This window comes from Chlamydotis macqueenii, chromosome 2, assembly GCF_036417535.1.
Source record: "Chlamydotis macqueenii isolate bChlMac1 chromosome 2, bChlMac1.mat, whole genome shotgun sequence".
NCBI lineage: Eukaryota > Metazoa > Chordata > Aves > Otidiformes > Otididae > Chlamydotis > Chlamydotis macqueenii.
Genome location: NC_141557.1, coordinates 47,078,261 through 47,102,626, shown reverse-complemented (window position 1 = coordinate 47,102,626; position 24,366 = coordinate 47,078,261). Strand labels below are relative to the sequence as shown.

At 39.1% G+C, this 24,366-nt stretch overlaps 1 protein-coding gene across 1 annotated transcript; it reads left to right on the top strand.

Moving 5' to 3' along the window:
- The first annotated feature begins 1,115 nt into the window (after window positions 1–1,115).
- Window positions 1,116–22,548, top strand: EXOSC7 (exosome component 7). Its single transcript, XM_086742843.1, has 8 exons — window positions 1,116–1,245; window positions 2,263–2,364; window positions 3,081–3,175; window positions 8,914–9,079; window positions 13,371–13,441; window positions 18,095–18,218; window positions 19,158–19,313; window positions 22,413–22,548. Exons 1-8 carry the CDS (start codon window positions 1,189–1,191, stop codon window positions 22,515–22,517), a joined length of 876 nt encoding a protein of 291 aa, XP_086598969.1. The 5' UTR covers window positions 1,116–1,188; the 3' UTR covers window positions 22,518–22,548.
- Window positions 22,549–24,366: the final 1,818 nt, after the last annotated feature.

The following is a 24,366-nucleotide window of genomic DNA, read 5'->3' as shown; positions in this document are numbered from 1 at the left end:
CCTTTTTGCCTGGTAGCATTTACCGTCACCTTGCACTGGAGATGGGAATTTGAATTCTGAATCAAAGAAGTGCTGATCTTTAGAGCAAGGGGATGCCTTCTGCCATCCCTGAGGAAAAACAAGCCAGAGCTGGGCTTCTCCAGCCTTTAGAAAAGTGCTGTTTGCACGAGCGCTGCCTCTGCCTTGTGCTCCCCTGGCCCAGCTCACCTCCCCAGGGCCAGCAAGGAGGGAGAGCTACCCAAATCTCGGCCCCCAGGCTCCACCGCTGCCTCTCCCTGCTGAGAAGCAGTCAGCGATCCCTGCGTGAGAATCCTGACATGCAGAAACTTGACTCTTTTTGGATGCAGGTAAGCCGTGGGGTGCATCCCAGAAATGCATCTGCTCTGACCGCTAACGGACGTGCAGCCCGCTAACGGGACCAGACCAGCGCTAGCCTGAAGTAAAACCTCCAGAACATCTCTCATTCTTCAGGTTTGTTCCCATCGCACTGCGCTGCCTGCTCCAGTAGGCACAGCCAGAAATGCTCTGTACATTTGATCAGGCAAAGAGTCTCAGAGAGCTGGAGACACCCGAAGAAATGCCGGCAGCGTGGTGTGTTATCCTTGTAAGCCATGGGTCGCTCCTACCCACGCAAGCATCAGCGTGCAGCCAGATAGCAACTTTTAAAATAATTTGAGTTATACAACAAGAGCTGTGCAAAAAAAAAAAAAAAGTCTCGAACTTGCAACATTAACCACTCATCGTTTTGAAACCTTCAGTTAAGGCTGTCAATAAAAAGCCCCTTAATTATATGATTGTTCTGATGTGTAGCGTGAGCCCTTAATTGCATTTCCCATGCTGCTTTCCCTGGGACACCTGGCAGAGGACCAACAGCACTCTCCTAAGGAGAGCGCTTGGTTTCTGCCCTGCCCCGTGTGCTGCACCTGGCTCGGACCTTCCTCTGAAGTAAAGAAAGCCCGCATTTCCCCGTTTTTCTTGCGGGGTTTAACGCTACGCCAGCCCTTCCCGAAGCGACACCTCCGCCCGGCTGCTATCGCGGTCCCGGCGCTTTCCCGCCTCAGGCGCGGGGCCATGCGCAGGCGCAGAGCGCGCCCTCTCTCCCTGCTGTAGCGGCGGCCGTTGCCAGTAGCGGCGGCGGCGCGCGGGCGCCGGAAGCGGAAGCGTTAGGGGCATCAGGTGGCGGGAGTCATGGCGTCCGTGGTGCTGAGCGAGGCGGAGAAGGTTTACATCGTGCATGGCGTCCAGGTAGTGGCGGCGGTGGGAGGTCGCACTAGCTCAGGGCAGCGTGGAGGCGGTAGCCTCCGCCCAGAGGAGCGGGAAGTCATCCAAGGGCTAGTTCGGCCCAGCCGTGCCTGTGGCCGGTGGTAGGTCTGTGTTGTGAGGCGTGGGGCAGGGCCCTTGCCCGCCTCTCCGGGCTTCCTCTCTATGAGCAGGTATGGGGCGGAATGAGTTACAGTGTAGGCTGGGAGGCAGAGAGGGAGCTTTCCGTTACCTGGTGTCTGGAGGGAAAAAACTCTGGGGTAATCATCCAAGCACACTGAGCAGGGCATCCGAACAGAAAGCAGGCTGAGAAAACAACGTGGATTTGTTTTTGCATTTCTTTCCTCCTCTTTCCCCCTCTTCCCTCACTCTTTTTCAAGTTTTTGTCATCGTATAGAGTTTTAGCCTGTCACAGCTAGCAGTGAGTGGACCAAGGAGGGAAAGTGAAGGACATGTGGGGAGAAATGCCAAAGATAACAGGACTGTGCTTTCTGCAAATTACAGAAACTGTATTTCACTCCAGAGGAAGCTACTTTTATAGGAATGAGCTGTATAGTATCTGAGAGATCATAATATCTGTTTTTGAAATAAAACAGACCAAAGCATTTGCAAGGCTGGTGGGTTATTTTTGTCTGCTATGTCTGGAAAGTACAGAACTTGAGTATCCTGAAAAAGACCTGTGTTGTGTTAGGTAAAGTACCTTTTAAAGCCAAGTCCTTTACACTTGTGCATTCTGAAGGTTTCTGTTGAAACAGGATGGAAGTAGTGCAGAAGTTCAGGTCTGTCTGCAGAGAGCTTGCTGCAAGCTCCGGATAAATGAGAAGTGAACGGAAAAGTGGTTCTGTTGTGCTCTTAAGTGTAAGTTAGTGATGAAACTGGAAACAGTTGCTTTTATGTTAATTTTACTGTTGTGTTTGGCATAGGAAAAAGAAACTTTAAAATTGCAGATTCCTTTTTACTTTTCATCGCCGATTCCCTTAATATACTGATTGTCATATTTAGGAGGACCTTCGTGTAGATGGTCGTGGCTGTGAAGACTACAGATGTGCAGAAGTGGAAACAGATGTTGTGTCAAACACAAGTGGATCTGCAAGAGTAAAGCTGGTAGGTAAACTTCTTAGGGATCACATAGCTTGCTGATGAAACTTCTGGTTTGTATGACTAGTTTTAAGGTAATGCAAGGCTATTTGTAGATGGGTCTGTGTGTGTGTGTGTTTAATAAAATGTTTGCCTATATAGCACTAACTGACACTATGGGTTAAGGAAACAATGACAGGATCTATAGTTCATTCACGCTGGCTTAACCTACTTGAGCAAGATTTACTGTGAAGTACCTGAAAAGCCTTCAGTCTGAATTGATCTACAATTTCATATTGGAAAAAAATGTAATTGTTTTTGTGCCTAATCACTAGAAAAAATAATTATTTTCCTTTAAAGTGAAGCAAAACTACTGCTGGCGTGTGTTGACTGTGAAGAAGATAAATATACTGTGCAATATTATAAAGGTTCTACAGGTATAGCCATTCCCAGAACCAAAATGATAGAAAACATCATGGGGATGAAGAGTGTCTTTTTAACCTAGAGAAAGTTAATACGTACTAATTTGAGTAATTATTTGAAGAAACTTCTTAGGCTTAACATTGTCCTTTTAAAGTCTTTCCTTTTTTTAAAAAAAAAAAGAAGTGATTTTAAGTTCACTCTGACAGTGATAGGTGCAGATAACTGAAAAGTAGGAATGTCAGCTTACCATAGACATTTAAATTAAACACGTAGTTTGGTGATTATAATTCTAGTTGTGTAATACACTTTTGTTTTAACAGGGACACACTGATATCTTGGTAGGTGTAAAAGCTGAAATGGGGACACCAAAGTTGGAGAAGCCAGATGAAGGTTACCTGGAATTCTTTGTTGACTGGTTAGTATACTAGAAGAGAAGGAAATAAATCTAATATTTGGAAAAAATGACTAATCAAATCTTACTTTTCTGAAGTTTATACCTTCATTCCACTAACATCACATTAAGGGTCTGAGTAACAGAAACAAGTTATTCTATGTTTTCAGTGGTGGTGAATGTTCAGAAACTTTCTGCTGGTTCTGCAGAACCAAAATAAGCAAAGCAGTTAGAGCTAAAGAATGAAATCAGGTTAAAAAAAAATTGCATAGCATCGCTGCAGCTGGAAGAGAGTAATGATTCAGTTGCACATGCGTTTAACGTGAATTCATGACTACAATGTCAATTGTCTTTTTTTACAATGACAGAATAGAAAAAAAAATAGTCTTTCAAAAATGAAGTACTCCAGAAGAAAAGAATTTACTGATACAGGTTGTACTTCAACTGTACTTAAATAATTTTGCTTACTTTGTCTTTGAAAGCAGTGGAAAAGTTTGAAGGGTGTTTCATACAAAACAGCTTGTTTTTAAAAAAAAAAATTCTCACTGCAAACTTTGGATGCAAAAGTTAATTAGAAAATTTAGTTATTGTATTTATCAGTGAATCAGTATTTCATTAACTAAAACAGTATTTGTTTTTAATCATATTCCTGCCTTTGTGCTACAAATGGACTATTGCTTATCCTTATAGTCTTCATAGTGCTTGAATTATGAAGGAAGCTAGAAGAAAACTGAGATCTCTTGTTTTCAGGGTGCTCTGAGATAGCATAGTGACATCTCAGTGTTATTCCAAACTGTCTGCTGTCTGAAATTGCAGTATCCATGTCTTGCAGACTTCCTAAAACTGTTCTTAATGAAGTAATGGGCTTTGGGAACCTCTCATAGAAGACTTGGCACTGTCAAGTTAACTGTTTTGCATGTGACCTTTATTTTTATTAAAAATAAAAAAATGTTACTGCTCTGACATTAAACCAATATACCGTTAGTAAAGCTAAGGTATGAGAGCTACTAAGTGTGTATCTGAGAATCTTTCTGACCTAACTGCCTGTATCTACCTTAACATTTATATCTCTCTCACATTGTGAAGCCTTTTCTAAGACTGCCTCTGTACATCACAAGGTACCAGGTAACTGTGGAAACTTACAGTAGAGGGAAGAACTCACCTATGAATTAATGATCTGTCTATGATTACTGTTCAAGAAACATCAGACAGGAAGATGGTCTCAAATGCAGTCCTGCTGTTAGAGGGGATCTGAGTTTGACTGCTTTACAAAACTTGCGTGTGAAATACCCTAAATAGTACTCTCTTTGTTCTGAGGGTTTCTGTATGAGCCAAGTTCAATGACAGCAGGGACTTTTCCTTATTAAAGAAGTGGTCAGTGGGGATGTTGCAATTCTGTGACTCTTCTTTCATATGTAAATAAATGTTAGAAAAACTTTTAACGCATTAGATTAACAGTAGGTTTTCTTTTCTAACTGTTAATCTCACCTTCATAAGAAGGTGGGAGAGAGATGTGCAGCTATATTGTGCAAGATGGGTCTTGTCAGTTGTAGAAATAGGTAATCTTTGCTTTCTGTGACAACACAGACCAAAAGCCTAAATTTTAGAGAAGGATAGTCACTTCTCAATGTGCTGCTGCCAGGGGAAGGTGACCTTTAGCTTGCAGAAAGATCCAAAGGACAAAATGTGAAGTGGGAGCAGCTTGTTGTCTGTAAAGGGAAAGAAGATGCTGTCAGTACTCTGCTTTTCCAGGCTGCCACTGGGTGGTAGTAACTGATCACAGTTTGATACGCTGCCTCTCGTGTCGAAATTCCTGTGTGTGCTACCTGGCTTTTCTATTGTTGAAACTGGTAATAAAAACTCAGACTGAAGTGTTTGCTATCTTAAAATGCTTATTTCCTGAAACTTTCAAGATTTTTTGTAGTGCTGAAAATAATCACTAGCTGGATCATATATATTTCTCTGCCCCAAAATTCCATTTCTATTCATTCTGCCCTAAGTCCTTATCCTGAAATCTGAGAAGCATGTTTAGTCCTATTTTGAGAGAGACTTTAATGCTAGTCTCTGGAAGAGGTGATTTTTGGGACACTGATTTGTGATACTAGAAATTAATTATCATAGAATAAGTCCACATTTTATGTGATGTCCTTACTGCACATCAGGACTGGAGAAGACAGCTGTCCTGGTCATTGATGTTGAAAGGCTACTGCATCTGCTTTTCTCATGTTTGAGTTTTGGGGTTGTTCTAATACTGACTTATTTGGTTGTTTGGGTTTTTTTTTTTTTTTGGCTGAAGCAAAAATCTGTAATTTTCAAATTATAAGAAATAAAAAAAAAGTAAATTTAAGAAGCAGACAAATCTGAATTCCTTGAACGCGTTAGATTTTGTTTGTGGAATTAGGGAAACAAATCATATATTTGTCCAAGTCTGACCATCTGTTCCTCCACTTTGAAGGCCAGACATCCTTTTGTTCCAGCTGGAAGAGTGAGCCTGTTTCATTGGTACCTGCATGGAAGACTGGATCAGATATGATCTTAAATATTACAGATGGAAAGCAGTTCTCCAGATCATAAGAGATGGCAGCGTTGCAGAACAAGCTACATCAGCATGCTCCTCAGATACCGTTCTATTGGATTTTGTGGGGAAAATGCTAACTTAAAACAAATTTCAGTGCAGTCACTAAAAATATCACTTGAACGCTGGTTGCAGAAAAGGAACCTTTCCTCCCCTGCTCTCCTGTACCATAAACCTGTTATCATGGCAACTGCACTTTGAAAAGGCAAGAGGCAAACTAATGAGTTCTGAAAGAATGAAATGTCTTTACAATTTTTTTTACAGTACTTCCTCCATTAAAAATGGTCTGTAGTGGTTTTAGTTCCGTTTTCAGAGAGAAACACCACCTGATGCTTGAGTGAAAACTGTTCCAAGCTCTGTAAGCGGATGTTTCTTTTTGACGTGAACTACAGTGACAGTACCTGCCCAGGCAAAGACTTGAATCAGTAAATCCGTGTTGGCAGAGTTACCAGTCTGACTAGGCTAAATAGTAGCCCAGTCCTTTGTAGGATCATAAGCTTGACTATCATCATAATCGTATTAACACAGTTAGCATCTGCATCTGAATTCAGATGTATCTGGGGCTACCTTGACAGTCCAGATGTGTCATAAACATGTTATCTTCTGACTGCTTTCTGGAAGAATGGAAGATTAGTTAGGTGGTTAATTTCCTGCTGATTCTAAAACAGTGAATCTGCCTTCTTGTTTGAAATGATGTATGTTTCTTTTGGTGCAAGAGTAGAAACCTCGTATTGGTTGATTGAAGTAAATATGAATTTAAGTGAAGAATATTCTCTGCGTAATGAAGCCCTTGTATACCAGGAAAATAGCTGTAAGCTTTTGTTTAATTAAACGGTTTTATCTCTTGTTATAAGTGCTTACATTGTAGATTATAGTGTATTAATGGCTGAGCAACAGATAGGAAGTGCTTAGCTACTGCGAGAGAAAGGTTTTGGCTGGTAACAGCAAGGGTTTTGAAAGTAGAGATCTGTGGTAGAAGCCTCATTATTAGGAGTCTGGATGGTTATGCAATGTGACACTGAAATGGTTTTGAAAGTCTTTAAAATTACATTCTATTCAGGAGTAGAAATTCTGTGTTCCACTTGGCTACTACTAAGTTCCTTCTGTGCCCCATAAAACAAGCTTTTTGGCATTTTCTTTTATTAGTGTGCTAGACAACTTTTTTTTTTCCCCCAATTTTACACAATGTGAGTTACCACAATAGTCTGTAAGCATTGGGTGGCAGTATTTACCAAATGGTTGTTGTGATAGTACCCTGCTAACGTTACTTTTAATTTCATTTTGCTTGCAAGGAATTGCAGTGTTAAAATAAGAATGGAATTAAGATGCAGTGAAACTTGCAGTGATATTCCAATTGAGTTTTAAAGAAAGTGACCATTTATAATTAAAAACTACAACATTTGATAAAACTTTGTCTTTAGAAATAATAACAAGGTGTAGACTGAGGTTTGTGTACTTGTTTTCAACTTACTGTAGGAATCATAATGCTTGCATAACCATACTTTAAAAAGAATGGTTTAAACAAATTGATCTGGTTAACTTGTGTGAAAGCTGCTTCCATGGATAAGTGCTTGTTTAATACAACCTAAAGGCCTCACTCAGCATATTTCCAGAATTAAGTTATACTTAGATATAGTTCTATCTTATAAAATTGATGTCTAATATTAACACAGCTGTGAATAGTATTGTGTCACACTTGCAGCACTTATTCATGTGGCAAATGTGGTTTGGAAGCGTGGGTCAGTGCTTGATTGATAGTAATTTATTTTTTTTAAGCATGTGTAGTGAGGTCTGGTTACAGAAGCAGCAAATAGCTTCTAAAAAATTCAGTAGCTGTTCCTGACATTCTGAGTCTTCATCAGTTCTGCAAAAGAATGAGTTAGGAGAATTACTGTGAGGTAAGGATTTCCCTTATAGGCGCTGCAGTCCTGTTGATACAGCTCACTTGATGGTTTAAGTCATACCTAGGTAATGTGGATCTTTAGTTGTTTTTTTTTTTTTTTAAGGTGAAGGGTTTATATTCCAAGACTTTGTTTTCTGCTGTATGTTCGCGTTTCTGAGGTGTTCCTGTTGGAAGAGCTAAGAGTTTGTGTCATCAGGTAGACAGAAAACACACATGAGAAATTGGCACTGTGAGGCTTTGCTATCAGGTTTTGAACATACCAAACTAATTCCGTGGAACCACCTCCTTTCCTATGTTCTGTAATGAGAAATTAATTAGGAGGAGATCTGACTAGTTTATTTTAAAACAAGATCTGCAGTGTGTGCCATGGGTCCACTGCTTGAGAATGCTCTTGCCCTCTATAAACCAGAGGCTGGGTTCAGAATATTTGTTTGTTATTTTGCTGTGTATGCAACTCTGGACATTTCTGCTCTGTTTCGTTGTGACTTGGAGGTGGGATTTTTGTTTGTTTGGGCTTTTTTTTTTGTGGATGTGTTTTGGTTTTTGTTTGGTTGGTTTTTTACAAGCCTATTTTATTGTTAGAATTTCGTTCTTAGCTATGTACAAGGCCTCAGCACCCAAGGACTGTCTTGCATGACTGCTCGTAAACAAAGTTTGTTATGTTGGAATCAGGAAGGAGAAGACCTCATGCTTTTGTCAGATCCCTTCTGGAAAAAATGTTCTTTAGTTGCTGCAAGTAATGAGCTGCTGTCTGTAAGTAACTTGATAGCAGAGAGTGCACTCAGTAAGAAGTTACCAATTAAGGTCAGGCAATCATGTCACTTAAAAAAAAAAATGCATATTTTACTTGTCATATTGTCACATTTTTGTCTTCTAGGTCACTCTCTTATTAATTTAACATTCAACTGTAACAGGCTGTCTTGTTGGCTGTTCTGAACTTAGTTCAGATTTCTTTTACTTTTTGATTTTTGAAAGGATTGAGGTGATGGAAGATGAGAGTGCTTAAGAAATAATAGCTGAGAGAATTCACCAACTTTAATATTGTAACTTGGGAACTGAAGATAGCAGTGGAATTTAATTAGTATTAGAGTTTCTAGCAAAATGTAGGTATATTATCTGCGTCAAGACATTTTCTTATGCAAAATGGAAATAATTTCTTTACAGATAGGATGCCCATTCTTGTACAAGTAAATCCTTAGATATTTCTGATGCTTTATATTTAAGAACTGTTCTTTGGGTATTGGCTGCTTCAGAAGTGAAAGTATTCTTTCTTTCTTTATCTAGTTCTGCAAATGCTACTCCTGAATTTGAAGGCCGGGGAGGAGAAGAACTGGGCACAGAGATAGCAAATACACTCTACAGAGTATTTAGCAGCGAGAGCAGCATAGACTTGAAATCACTTTGTATTAATCCCAGAGATCACTGCTGGATTCTCTATGTTGATGTATTGGTAAGTAAGGAAATGAAAACTAAGATTCAAGGAGGTTTTCCAAGGTGCTAACTGACTCAGCATAACCACGTGTATTTCAATGTAAAAAAAAGCTTCTCGTAATGGGATATAATGCTTCATAGCACGGATGACTGTTTTCTTGTGAATCTACTTGTAATAGTTAATCACAACTTCCAGCTTACTCTTTTTCTACTCTTCCTGATGCCACTAATCCACTGCAGAGCTAATAAACCACTAAATACTCCAAGTCTGTCTCAAATAAAAATCAGTGACCTTATACGGAGAGGGAAGTTGCCACTAAAGAAGGCTAAACTTTTTTTCCAGGCTAGATATAACAGCAAATCTGTCATTCTAATCAATTTAAGTTAGCATGGGTGTGTGTTAACCTTAACATAACTGTCCATCCTGTCTACCTCTTTGCACTGTTGTCAGCACTAATTCAGTGAAGTAAAATATAAACTTTTCTGGCAAAAGTTACATTTGGTCTAGGCAGTTTTTGATGAAAGTTGTGTGCATGTATTGACTGTAGAAGAGAAACGGAATATTTGTTTCCATTAAAAAATGAAACTTAATTTTATGTGTATAAATCTGGTGCATGCAGCAGCTCAGTTTCCAAACTATGCTGTATTTAAAGCACTCTGTCATGGGAATTTAATAGAAGTCTGCAAGTCAGACTCTCCTGAAGATTATTTCCAATTCTTATTGGTCCAAAGTTGAGTTTCTGTTTGTCAAATTTGTAACTGAAAATACATGAAGGGATCTTCCTCGTAGGAATACATTAATGTCTGTGAAATGATTTGCAGAATGTTAAAACTGTATTGCCAAAGAAAAAATACAGGGTTTTGTTAAATAAAACAGGAACATTCCGACTAAGGCTTAAGTAAATGTGAAAATTAGTCCATTAGGTGTTTAAAAAGCAGTAGCATTAGCCTAATTGTAGTAGATATGGTACATACTGTCACTTGGTTCAGATACAGAATTATCAAATATGTACCACTGTTGAGTGCTTTAACAGTCCTAGTCAGCTTATTGGAGCATAGTTTAATAGAGAATGAAGTGTTAGTTCTGAGAAATCACACTGGGGCCTTTAGTTACTAGGTAATTACAAGCAGAGCTACAGAACATTAAATGTTGTGCTTATTTAAGCAATGTACTGCTTAACATTGCATAAACACTGCATAAACAAAGACTTTCATAAAGCTACTGCTGCAGCAGTTCTGTATAGCTTTTGTATGTGGTAGAACTGGTCGTTATTTGATTCTTCCTGGACAAATTTGTTGATTGTCCACAGCCACAGAGAAAAACAGCCTGGATTTTTAATACTACTAGTTGTATCAGAATTATAAACATCTAGTTTTATGTTTTGTAATTAATTTTACATTTAGCTTTGTTTACAGTCCCAATGATTATTCTGTGGGTTCATAATTAGGACTCTAAACTTGATGAGTCTTTTTAGTGTTGTATTCTGCAGGAATTTTGTGTGTGAGCCATTGAAGACCTGCTGGTATAGTTAGAACAAGATACTGTTAACATTTGTCTCTTATTCTTTTCCTACCCCTCTTTTTTTATTTTTTCCTCCCCAGATCTCTGTATTTTCACATTTTTGAGGTATTTGTACTGTTTCATCTTCTAAATAGAAGCTATGTGTATCACATGTGATAGTTTATACTTGATGTGGATGCTTGATACCTAGAGGTTTTCCTGAAGCTACTCTTGTATGACACTTGTGCTCATATAAGGCACTGCAAGTCATATTATTCATCGTTTGAGGGAGGCAGATTCCATAACAGTGCTTATTGAGAGTCCTTTGTATGATGTTTTCCTTCAGAATTCCAGGAAATTGTTCACATTAGTATTTGTGTTGCTTAGTTAAGTTAGAGAGAAGGTAAGCCTTAAATCTATCAGAAGCCTGAAACTACTGGTACCTTGTGGTCAGGTGGGAAGGTACTTGTTTTCAAGACAAAAACAGAGGAAGAATGTTACGAACGTAGAGATACTCCATTGCTATGTAATTTAGCTATGCACACTTTGATCGAAGCATCTATGTTCAACTCCTATGTGTAAACAAAATTTGAAATATGTAACCTTAAAAGAGAAGACAGTGTATTTTGCGTAGTCATGCAGTTTATCAATTAAAAACATCTCTCAGGTGTTTTTTAGTGGTCAGTATATTTGCAAGGTGCTGTAATTGTCCACAGTCAGACTAGAAAGAAGATAGCTTCAACTCTACACACTACTACACTTGACCTTTCAAAATACACACATTCTTTCTTAATAATAAAAGGCATTCAGCTTCCAAAGAGTAGCTCATGGATGTGGAGTTACACAGTACTGCAAAACTATAAGCCTGTTCTCACCTTCCCTCAATTCATTTCCCCTTATAAGTCACTGATGTCAGAAGTAAGCTTTTCAGCATTTTTGAGGTGTTTTTGATACATATATAGCCTTCTCCACATAATTTGCCCCAGCAGCCTGCAGTGCTAAGTAAGCGGAATTGAAGTATGCAATCTCTTTGCGTTCCCTACCCAATCTCAGTAGATCACAGTAGTACCTTGTGTGTTGGGGGGATGCATTAGATTCTGTTGAAATTTTAGCAATTCACTACTGAGCATCCCTAGAGAATTTTCTCATCTTTTCTATTCCTCACAGTTTGGAAAAAAACCCCTACCTTAGAAATCTGTCCTTTTGGAGGAGAAACTTATCTGTATAAGGCAAGGTCTACAGTGTTTACTTGTTTTCCATCCCAAATAACTTTCATTTGTATTTCAGTAAATTAAAAGCAGTCATTTCTAAAGACCCCTTTGTCTCCCACAACTGACAGTTATGCAGACTTTCTTAGTCCTTTTAAAAAAAATTTAAAAAGGGAAAATCTCAGTACAAGGTGCTTTAGCTGACGAGAGCATTCATTTCTTCTTGCAGGAATTGTTGTAGCATGCCTGGTCCAGGCTGTGTTCCTAGCCTGTAGGCGCCACTGTAATACAGATAAGGCTTTAGAACAGCAGCCTGAACATAAGCCTAGCAACAGTACAGGCACATCCCATTATTGTGTTTTAATAACAAAGATATTGTGGGGCTTATTATGTTATCCAGTAAAATCCAATAATGACTGAAAGTGGCAAGTTAACCTCTGTATCCAGCAGGTGTTTGCAAAGAAATAATTTGATCACTTTTGTATTTAGTTTTCTGTCCCAACTTTTTGTCATTCTTTTCACACAATTCAGTCTGTCTTCATAAAAATAAACTGTCTTTCCAGAATATCTGATTTATGATTTGCTCCCAGTGCGGGAGTTTGTCTCATTTTTAAATAGATTTTGAAGAACAATCCATGCAATCAGTGTTGCAAAACTTGTTTTGCTCTCATCATGCAGCATAGATTGATGTAATAGAGAAGCATCCATATGTTCTCGCTAAAGTTTCAAATGCTTGCTGGGGATGTGTGTGTTCATGGAATAGTGCTGGCAGCTCAGAGCGGAGCTTGTCGGAGAGGTAACACCAGGCTATGGCCGAATACATCTTGGAATTGTCTGTCAGCCTATAGAAGGTATTAGTAGTTATGAGAGCCATGCCTTTTTATATAGTGTGCAGTGCTGTTCTCCTTATCTTCATGGGAAGAAACTAAGTCATCTAGACTTACTCCACACACTTTAATTCAAATGGTTGTGCTGTCAACAAGTACACTTTGACATCTGGATTTCCTTAGATCCTTTTCAGCTACAAGACAAACCTGCTGATGACTCCTTTTCCATAAAGAATAGAGAATAAATCATGATCTGCCTTCACAACTATAGCTTATATAACTAGCTTTTCATACCACATTCTGGGTAACAATTCACGTTGGTTCTTTGGAAACAATTCTACCAATTGTGTTTATCCGACTGATAATTAAAAAAGACTCCTCTTTGAAATAAAGTGTAGAAAATGGTTTGGCTTGATTTAACATTAAAGAATTAATACAGTGAGTTTATAAAAAGTTTTCTGGTCATAATCTAGTTCAAAGCCTTAGCACGAGAAGAGTAAGAAAAGCAGTGGTTTCATTTCAGCTACTATTATTAGATTTTATCATTAATTTTATTACAGAGTGTGTTAACTCTTCTATTTTTCATGTATGCAGTTAGCTGAAATCTTAATTTCCTATCTGTTTTTTATTTTCATAGACAGGCTTTAAAGACTTAAAAACCTGTTCTAGGTCTTAGTTTTGTGCTGTTTCAAGTAGGTTTAAGTAAAATAAAGACTTGGTTTGAAGGCACTAGCTTGATTTTCTTTTAAAAGAGATTCTTTTTTTCCTCCCCAGTTATTGGAATGTGGTGGGAACCTCTTTGATGCAATCTCTATCGCAGTGAAGGCAGCTCTCTTTAACACAAGGTAAAGCACAGGTCTCATTTCATGTGAGTAGAAGTGGCATGGGAAGTGAAAAAGAAGTACTCTCTGTGAGCTAAGCATTTCTAATGCTTAATTATTTAAAGAAATGCCCAAGGCAACTTTCATTCGGATGCAAGGCAAGTAACATGAACTAATGATTTGAATTAAGTTTCTAATAATCAAGTGTCATATTGCATTATATGCACAATCAGGCTCACAATATAACTTTTGTTCTGTAGCCAGATCCAGAAAAGATTGTCTTGATCATGGTTTTGCTGCAAGTAGTTGGAGGCTTTTGTGTGGAGGCTTTTGTGTGGATGTGTGGTTTAAAATAAGAAGTGTTTACTGACATGTGATGGTCCTGAATAAGAAGCCCTCTGTCAATGTGACTACTGATTTGTAGCTAGCCCTATTTTCCCATTTCTGATGTTCTTTCTCATTAACTCTTAGTCTAGAGTTCTTTTTAAAACTAAGAGGAAAAATGGTGGTGAGACATTGTGGGGAGGAAGAGATGCTGTGTCTTTAAAATAACTTTGCCCCATGCATTTTAATTCAAAGAATGGAAGAACAAAATCTAGTAGAATGAATGATGCAAGTGCTCTCTGTGTGTTTTAATTATAACATTAAATATTCTTTTTTCTAATGTTTTTATCTTCTTTATATATAGATGAAAGGGGCTACAGAGTTTTGTAGCGTGCTTGAGAAAGAAACTAGTGAATGGCTTTGCTAAAAAAACTTATGTAGCAAAAGTAGCTGTGAGAAGTGCAAAAGTTGGACTCATAGGCATAAATGTTTTAAAAGTGGATTTCAGATTGTTCTTCAGCTATAAATTAGAGATCTGCTAAAGTCACTGGTATAGTTCTGGCTTATTTGTCAGGGAATCAGCACAGAGTACTACAGCTGGAAAAGTATGCAAGAAGAAGATGAAAATACACTTTTGAAGACAGGCAATGTGTTAGGATGTAAACAATTTAAAAGGAGACAAAGGGAGAATCCATCTAAGACTACAACTTGTATATATTGGTGAGAAATTTCCCATGTTAATCAAGTGCTCAGCAGTAACTTTTAACAGTAGATTGTTTTTGTAGCGTTATAAAATACTGTCACAAGTGTAATGACTCACAAAAGAGTTGACAGTACGCTAAAGGGAAGAAATGCCTGTATCCCCGTGTGTGAGCTACCGGGATGCAAAAGTCGTATAGTTAAAACAGTTGCTCCCGTGTGAGCTGTATTGCAGATCCAAGGTATGTACTTTATTTACAAGGTCTTTTTTCTTATTTCAACGAGAATCCTAGTTCTGAATAGAGACAATCGTATAAAAACTAATTTAAATAAATAAGTAAATAAAAAAAAATCTGTTGCTTTGGGAACATGGGCAACATGGAGAGTGTAATTGTTTTAGGGATTCTGCTTTGTTTTTATTCTTCTGGAAACTGTATCTTTCATATAATCTTTAATCTGTGGATAAGCATCCAGAGTGTTGTGGATTTCCGATATCAAATCAAAATGCGATACAGTATGACATAGCGCAGAGCCTGTTGATTTTTGACCTGTGAGAAACCTGTCTATTGATTTGAGGAGGGAATGCTAGTACATCTAATCTCTTATGAACTCTGAACGTCAAGAAATGCAAAGTGAAGACCTGTTGTTCTCATTCATTATTTCTCTCCCTTTCCTTTGTTACCTACTGAGTTTTCTTTGGATTGACACAAGGTCGTTTAGAGTCACTGCCCACTCTCCGTAAAATATTATTGTCCCACCAAGACAAAGTGTCAGTTTGAAGATAACTTCAGATTAAGTGTTCTGAACTTTGCTTGACACGTGTGTTCCTCTTTGAGTCTTACTTGCCTTTCATAATCTGTTTACAAACCAGGTTTTTGTTATAACTGTTTTCAGATCTTTGTCAGCCTTGACTGCAGCCTTGGAACCAAGAGCAGGGGAGCTCATGCTGCTGTTTTTTCTTTGAAGCTACACATTTTCATGTGTTCAGACAGGCATTTTAAAACCTCAGCTTCAGCCTTTAGGTCTTGCTGTAACCATTTTTATAGTAACTATGGACACATTTTTCTTTAGGGCTAAGTAAATGCAAAATGGTAACTTCAGGAATTTTGTGCAAGAATTGTGGGATTTAAATCCTTTGTGTGTCTGACCTGACTCATTGTATCCCCTTTAGGCATGGAACAATTACAATGTGACTGTTTTAGGGAGAACATTTACTCCCTGGAGTTTTGTATTGTTCATTATGTTTTGAAAACTGTATGAAGATCATGTGCAAAAGATAGCAGATGCCAAACTGGCTTCTTAACTGTGTCTGTAAGGTGCTTAAGGCTGGATTTATCCATGATCAAAGTAGGTATTGCAGAATGTGCGAGTAGCTACTGTGTCAGGACCTAGCATTAAACTTGATCCCGCGGAATGTGCCTACTTGCAACTGAGGCAACAGAAACAAGGCAAGTTACAAAAGCTGCGGAGTTCATAACACAACAGCCTTGCAGATGTTGTGCTGTTTTGCTGGGCAGCGTGGTAGAGGCAGAACTGATGCCTGCTTCCAAAGGGAGAACTGATTTTGCAGTTGTGAAATCTGGGTCTGTAGCATACTGAAAAGAGCATTGTTCGTTATGTGACTAAGTCCTGCTGTACAGATTTCTGCCCTGATTAGTTGCAGGAATCAGAATAGAAAAATAAAAGTTGCAAAGTAAACATGTACAGCTAGTTCTTAAGATAAATCTTATCAAGTTGGGAAAATAAATCCGTTTTCTGAAAGTGCTTTGTGCTGCACTCTCTTTGCCTAGTTTTTGTGTGTATGTACCTCCTTTTTATGCAACTATGATGCTGTGTCTGATCACCTACCTTTTTGCCTCTGCAGTAGTTCTAATTTGTACCTCTCATCTGTTTTTGGCCAAAACAGCTCTTTGCAGGGATTTTTTCAGGTTTTAATTCTGGCAACTTTTCTTGCAGACCAAACATTGCTCTGGTTTCGTACCTGTCCCAAAATAGGATGCAGTTAAAAATTGCTTAATCTCACGCATTTTCTTGAAATCTTCATTCTTTTTTAAGCACTGCTCTGGCACATAGACTTCTTGTATAGGCTGTTGTCCAATGTTCTCCATGGTCCTGTGTAGCTAGAGGGTTAGTCACCTTGTGACTTTATTCCGTCAGTTTTTAGTGGAATATTTGTAACTTGAAAACAGGCTTTGATGCATTCCCAATGAGTTGTTTTGTAACTCTGCAAAGCATTTTTAGTTTAATTTCAGGGAAAAGTACACATCGTAGTTGTTCTGCTTTTAGTTTTAGTTTTCGCTTGGCTCAGGCCTGTGTTCTCATAGGGAGTTTGTTCTCACTGAAGCAGCGTTAGCTGTTGTGAAGTACTCGCCTCTAGGACTCTTAGCCACAAATAACTAAAATACTCTTCCAGGGAACAACAAAAATAATTTTCCATTGGTGAGGGAAAAGTTGACTAAATCAATCCCTATCTCCTCCTCTTTTAAAAGAGATTTGGTACAGAACGCTAAAAGAATGTAACCTCCAGAGTCTAGTAAAACATGATGCTTCTGTAAAAAGTACTAGTATAAAACCAGATTGTGGTTACATTCCACATGGTTGCTGAAGTTAGCTTTCTAGGGATGTCTTGAAATATTTTATGTTTTCAAGTGCAAATGTGTAAAAGTGAGAAGCAGTATGGTTGAGCTGTGTGTGGGTTTTACTGACCAGTAAAGCAAAGCCTCTCAGTTAGTGCTCCATTCTAGTGGGCACCTGGATAAATGAGGGTATATAAGACACTGAGGTTCTTGGCTTCTTGAGATACCATCTTCTACTAAATTGTTTTAAATGGCTTTATTAATTGCTAAGAAAGCTGCATTAAATCATCCTGTAAAACTCTCATTAAATAACTATAACAAATACAGTCCATGTATCACTGATAAGGAGCCTGTCAAGCTCATTTGTGAAGAGAGCTCATCACTCACAATTGAGAGGAAAGCATTTCTTGGATTTCTGCCTGGGTTTTTATCCCTGGTGGTTGCTTTTTTATATCTGTCTTTAGAACAGTTAGTGTCTTCTGGCTTCTTAAAGAATAAGGATATCTTGCCAATCTTCCCATCTTGCTGAAGATAAAGGATTTTACTAATGTAATCTTTTTCCTTTACCCTAGGTCTGCTTAGTGTCATTCTTTTCCGAACAGCTTTACTACTTGTGTTTGCTACTGATGTCACAGCTTTGCCAAGGAATGCAATTGCTGTAATTCTGACAACTTTACTGTTGTCTGCAAGGTTGGGAACCAGAGTATAAAAGGATTCAGCCTCGGTAATTTCTCTCCTGTATGTCCAGACAGATGTACAAAGAATTGTTCAGAATTGCATTGTGCAAGTTCCAAAAGAATCTCTCCCCAGATATTAGTGTAAAAACCAGCCTGGATTCTAACGGTTTTGAATTATGTAAATGTGATGGTCTTACTCTAAGTATCTTCCTGCTTGCAATTTTTTCTTCCTAGTCTCAGTGAGTGAGTTGGTAATATTTTGATAACTTTCTGGATTTTTTTTTTTTTTCCTAAACATTTAGCGTCATTTAGAGGAAAGGGCACTTCTTGGAGTTGAGTCTGTATGACACCTGTTTTCGTTAACTGTTCTGGCAATGATTTTGCACGTTTTGTTTCCACAGAATACCCAAAGTGCGTGTTTTGGAGGATGAAGAAGGCTCTAAAGAGATTGAGCTGTCTGATGACCCTTACGATTGTATTCGGCTTAATGTGGATGATGTGCCCTGCATCGTCACACTAAGCAAAGTAAGCCTGACAAATTTCTGGCTTTCTATGTAGAGACTTTGGTTTCTATTAACTTCACCCACTGTTTATTTTTTTGCCTAGAGAGAAAACTTATGTTTAAAGAAGTGATCAGTGTCTACTGTGTATGTATTTGTTCATCCCTGACCTCCTAATTAAGAACTTTTACTGAATAGGGTTTTTTTCCCCCACTCTGACTTGCAGATTTCCACTTGATGCATTCATAAAACACATCATCTTGCATGTGGAAGAGTTGTTTATTATTTTTCATGTACTCATTGCTCAACATCCAGAGCAATAGATACTTCAGTATCTTAAAACAAATGACTGTTGTTGTGATGCATAGAGTCTGTGTCATCTGCCTGGAGTTACACAACGAGTATTTGTTGCTGGGGATAGAACTCTGTTTTCATGGGTGCAGTGCTGTCCTTTCCTTTGAAACAGGTTTTTGTTTTCATTTTCCATATAGTCCAAAAGTAATGCAGTTCATTTGCTGGATGCTGCATTTTCCAATGCCAAAGTTAGTGATTTGCTTAGTTGCCTGGAAGTTCATCTGACATCTCTTTTAAGCAGGTTTCATAAATACTGGAGAGGCCACCACTAAAGTGGGGGCTCACCTGAGTCTCGGGCTGTGTAATTTTCACCCAGCAAGGAGGAAAGTCCTTGGAGTTGAGGGGAAAGGGAAATCTGAAGTTTTAAATAGATAAAAGGATGGTCTGAGAGGAAAACTCTGAAATAGTGGCATGCTTGTCTCACCTCTCTTGTGTATGTACACATAAGTTGGGCTCAGAGGCTGTTTAAGTACTGTGCTGTCAAGTCAGTCACCTGATATTAGGATGGGAGGCTGTAGATAGCCAACAGAGCTACTACTCGGAGTTTAACTTCTTAACAAAGAGATTAGACAACTGCAAACTAATATGTTATTTTGTCATGAATTTACAGATTGGATACAGGCATGTGGTGGATGCTACCCTTCAGGAAGAAGCTTGTTCTTTGGCCAGCCTGCTTATTTCTGTGACCAGTAAAGGTGCTCTCACTTCCATGAAGAAAATGGGGAGAGGCAGCCTTGATCCTGAGAGTATTTTTGAAATGATGGAGGTAAGGAGGTCTGAGCAGTTACTGATGGTACTGGATGAACTGGAACTTGAGTATATGAAAAGCAGCAGTAAGGACTTCAAGAGCAGAGATCCTGGTGCTTTTATTAGGGACTTGCTGAAGGTCACAGACAGTTCCTTTGAAAAAGAATCTAATATGAATTGAAGTTATCTAACACTTTTAGATGCCTGAAATGTATGGTACTCACTGTTGTTTCAGTCAAGTACCTCACAGCTGTAAGACTGCAAAGCTTAAGTTGATAAACTTTGAGATAATTTTTAGAGAACCTGTTTCCTCTCATTGTTTCCCTTAAAGACTGAAAGAGCGAAACTTCTAACATGGTGAAGTCCCTAATAGAAGAGAGATGGTACTTTGAATTGCTAGTGTGTGGTATTCTCTTCTAACACAACTCATTTGTTCTGCGATAGGCTTACTGTTCTAATTTTACTGTTATTTTTCTTTGCACCTTTATTGGGTTTCTAATCTGCCCCTACTCCATGAAAGTACTAGTATCTGAATGTTGTTCACATCCACATAAGAATTCAATTTTAAACCTTTCTTCTTAAAACTGTCTTCCAGTATAAATTCTCATGCCTGGTTTTGGCCGTGAGCTTGAGACAGAACTGGGTTTTGAACTTGAAGTCAGAATGAAAATTAAATACTTCAAATTGGCTCCATTTCCTAGAGATCTAGAGCTAATTTCAGCATGACTGTAGTGAGTGAGGAATGCAGAACTTGGAGCCAAGTTTGAAAACAGTTGGTCTCAAGTGGAAATTGCATGCTGAGTATATATGGCACTTCACTGTTTCTTGATGTTGATTCAGAGTGCCAATCTTGGTGGTACTGGTGGGGTTTTTATTTGCCCCTAGAGAGGTCACTTATGCCCCTTATCATCCGCGTAGATGTGCATAGGCAAATTATCTCTAACTCGGCATCCTAAAGAAACCAGACTTTCTGTGGACATCTGATGTGTCTTCCTTGATGGATTTTGAGTCCAGTTCTAACTAAATGTCACGGAAGACTTGAGGTATTGGGTCTAAGGCTGCTACGAAGAGATGGGTGCTTAAGTTAGGTACAGGTTCATGGTAGAATCTGGCCCATGTGCAAATTACCTGCAGAAAGCTTTGATTGGTGCCTCTGTTTTGATCACAGATTTCTCTCTAAATTAAGCCCTAAATAGGAAATTAACTTCTGCAGTTCCATTGTATAGCCTACCCCCAAAGGCAGTGCTTGGGGTTATGTAATGCTCATTGAAACACTAATCAGAGATGCATGTGGAAGGGAACCATGGGAAATCTTCCAACTGTCCTACTCTGCTTAAGAGCTTTAGGGAACTTGTCCTTGCTTGTTGGTGAAAGAAGTTAAAAGCTTAAGCTGATCACCCAGTGAGTTGTGGTGTCTCACTTTGTTGGAAGAAGTCTTCCCTCGTGTGTCGTCAGCAGTTTGGAGGAGTCGGGGATAAAGCTGACGAGAAGAAACCAAGATGTTTTTTGGGAGGTCAAGAGATTGTCAGTTTGGACCCGCTGTAAACTCAGCGGCCTGACTAGGATACCAAGAAAAACAAAAAAGCCTGGGAATGTCTAGTGGAGGAGCTGCATAACCTTTGCTTGACACCCCCATTCCCTAATGATTTGGTTGTAGGTCAGAGAGCATTCAGCTTTCCCTGTCTGGTAGAGAACCAGAGAGAAATGTTTCTAGGGCATACCTCTTAGGAAGGCAGCTTCATGGGAAAGTTTTGGGAAGCTGCCAGCATTAGACTTTTTTTAAACTGAGTTTATGATCCCAACCATAAGAGAGGCAGGGAGGAATAAGATGGCAAGTGTTGTGTGCTGTGTTAAAAATCAAAGCTCTACGCAGTTCGCATTCACTCTGACCTGCTGTGAGTGATGTTGTCCTACATTTGAGGAGAAGAGTGCACAAAGTAATATCACCTTTCAGGACTCCTGACTGCTGCTGTGATCTTTGTCCCAGTGTAGAGCTGTAACAGTTCTTGTGCGTGTCCACCTTTATTTATCATGACTCCTAGTGTGTAGGATTGACAGCTACCCTGCTGCATCAAAGCTCTTCCCAAATTTCCTTTGGTATTATGGGCCATATTCTGTCACCTGGTTCTTCGATTGGAAATGTACCTTATTTTAAGATTTGTGTGCCCATGGTGTTGGCAATTGTCATCAACAGGTGAAAGAGAGCTTTGTGGTCAGCTGTATGGCAGGCATAGGCTTCGTTGCTTACATCAGGAGCTCATAAACTCAGTTTAATATAATCTGTCTTTGGCTCTTTAGGGACAGGTGTGTCCCTTCATCTCTGTATGGAGTCTATTTCAGAAACCCTGGGAAAGCTCTAACAGGTACCACTCACTACCTTAAGATCTTTATTTCAGCATTGCCCAATGCTTCCCTGTCCTGCACTTCCCACAGTACAGTTGTGCATGTGGGAAGAGAGGCCGGTATCGGAACTAATCCTGGTGGTTTTCCACTGCTGAAGTTTATTTCTGTAAAGAAAACCTCTGTTAACTCCTTTAAGGTCCTTGGATGTTACAGAGTTGCCCACCATAATGAAGAATCTGCCCACAGACTGATTTAGTGATGCAGCCAGTGTGCATTTTGGGCTTCTCTGGCCACGCGACAGGGTGTTGAGCTGGTCTAAATTCAGTCTGCTGATTCTGAGCACATTCAGAAGAGTTACTGAACTTTGTATTAGCAGGCTGCTTTGCTGGTCAGGTATCTTTTGTCCTCTGGCAGCTAGCATATGGCTTCATATTGCCTGTGCTGGTTAATTTGAATGTCTGCTTGTGCCTGATGTAAATTTAATTTGTATTCCTGGATGGTCCAGCGGTTTGTAGATCTGGTGTTAATGATCATAGAATGCTTCTCTGATGAATGGAAGTGCTGCCTTTATGTGTATATTTTTCCAAAACGTAATCAAATTAAAATGAAACTTCCACCACCTTTTTTCTTAATTAAAAGCATGTTTCTCTCATACCAGGTGGTGTATAATAATCATTAAAGGGAAAATATTTGTTAAAAAGAAGTGTTCCGTGAGAGTTGTCTTCCCGTTAATAAGCGTATGTCTCACATTTGTTTTGCTTTCTTTGCATTGCAGACGGGAAAAAGAGTCGGCAAGTCGTTGCACATAGCCCTTCAGAAGATTTTGGATGAAGAAGAGAGTTTGGGGACCTCACGGCAGAAAGTTGGATTTCTTGGATGAATTTTTATTAAATGTTCAAAACTGTTTTTAATTGATCGTGCAATCTTGTCTGTTTGTATATAGAGAAAGGGTATTTTTTGTTCCAGTGCCTTTATCCTCCTTAGAAAGTTACTAAGCATAAAGAATAAGCAAATTTGAGATGCTTTCCATGTGGGTAACTGTCTGCACCTAGGAAGCGCACCAGCAGCAATTGATGCAGTTGCACTGGGAAGTGCTTGAGTCTGTTCTCAAGAGTGACTGGTGTAGCTTCCACTTAATTCTATTTGCTGTGTTCTGCAGTGTATGTGAAGGTGTCCTCGCTACAGCACAAGCCAGGTTTGGGGCTTCTTGAAATTTTTTTTGTTCACCAGCCAGCACTTTGTGGAAGTCTTCCTTCAAATTATCTTACTTTTCTTGGAATAAAATGTGGTTAGGTTTTACTATAAATAAAACATGGTCCAAAGTTTCTAATTCATATTTTAAAGCAAGATTTGTTTGCTTACTAGAGCTCTGCCTATCCCTTTTGCCAACAGATACAATAGTAACCTAGCCAAAACACATGGTGGCTAAGGTAGAAGGGAAAATAAGTTAATTTTTTAGAGTTTGATAATTCAGCTGGAAAAGCATAGTGGCTGTCAGTAAAGATCCTTTACGGGGAAAGACAGAAGATGGCAGATAAGATACGCAATCAGGTTGCACCACCAGGTCCTCAAAGCAGTGGATTGTCTCCCTACATCAATTGGTGGCCCAGCAAAGAGTAAGAGCTGTTTATTTGGCAGAATAGGAAGAGACAACAGATGGAAGAAGTTGAAAGAAAAAGTTTATTTTCAAGCAGTTGATATTTCAGCTGCAAATGTTAGAAGGACCATTTTGAACAAACCTTATGGCAAAAGTTACTACAATAATCCAGGAATCAGCTCTTACTCAAGCAGTGTTTTCTGAATTTCCAGATTTAACTTCCGAATATCAGATTAAGAACATTCTTTTGTCTGGAATCTGTTTGGTGGAGAGGAGGAGAAGGTTTTTGTTGAAGGAGAGCTGTAGATACAGGTCAAAACATATTACAGCTCAAATTAATAGTGATGATTACATTAAAATATATGGTGTACTTAAGATCCTCATATCTCTTCAGCCCTTTTCCTAGAGTTCACTCACATAATAATTCAAGGTGGCTGCAGTACTGCTGTGTATTTCAGATGTGTAGCCACTGCTATAACAAGCAGGCAGGTTAAAAATAAATAAATAAATAAATAAATTGTGCGAAAGTTGCCCAAGATACCTATTTTGAAAAGGTGGAATTTTTTTCAGTACCTTAAGTAACAAGTTAGAATCGTAGAATCATAGAATGGTTTGGGTTGGAAGGGACTTTCAAATGTCATCTAGTCCAACCTCCCTGCAAGGAGCAGGGACATCCCCAACTAGATCAGGTTGCTCAGAGCCTCATCCAGCCTGGCCTTGAACGTTTCTAGGGATGGGGCTTCCACCACCTTTCTGGGCAACCTGTGCCAGTGTTCTACAACTCGCATTGTAAAAGATTTTTTCCTAATATCCAATCTAAATCTACCCGCCTCTATTTTAAAACCATTACCCCTCATCCTGTCACAACAGGCCCTACTGAACAGCCTCTCCCCATCTTTCTTGTAGGCCCCCTTGAGGTACTGGAAGACTGCTATCAGGTCTCCCTGGAGCTTCCTCTTCTCCAGGCTGAACAACCTCCACCCTCTCAGCCTGTCCTCATAGGAAAGGTGCTCCAACCCCTTTATCATCTTCATGGCCGTCTTCTGGACCTTCTCCAACTGGTCCATGTCCTTCTTATGTTGGGGGCTCCAGAACTAGACACAGTACTCCAGGTGGGGTCTCACCACGGCAG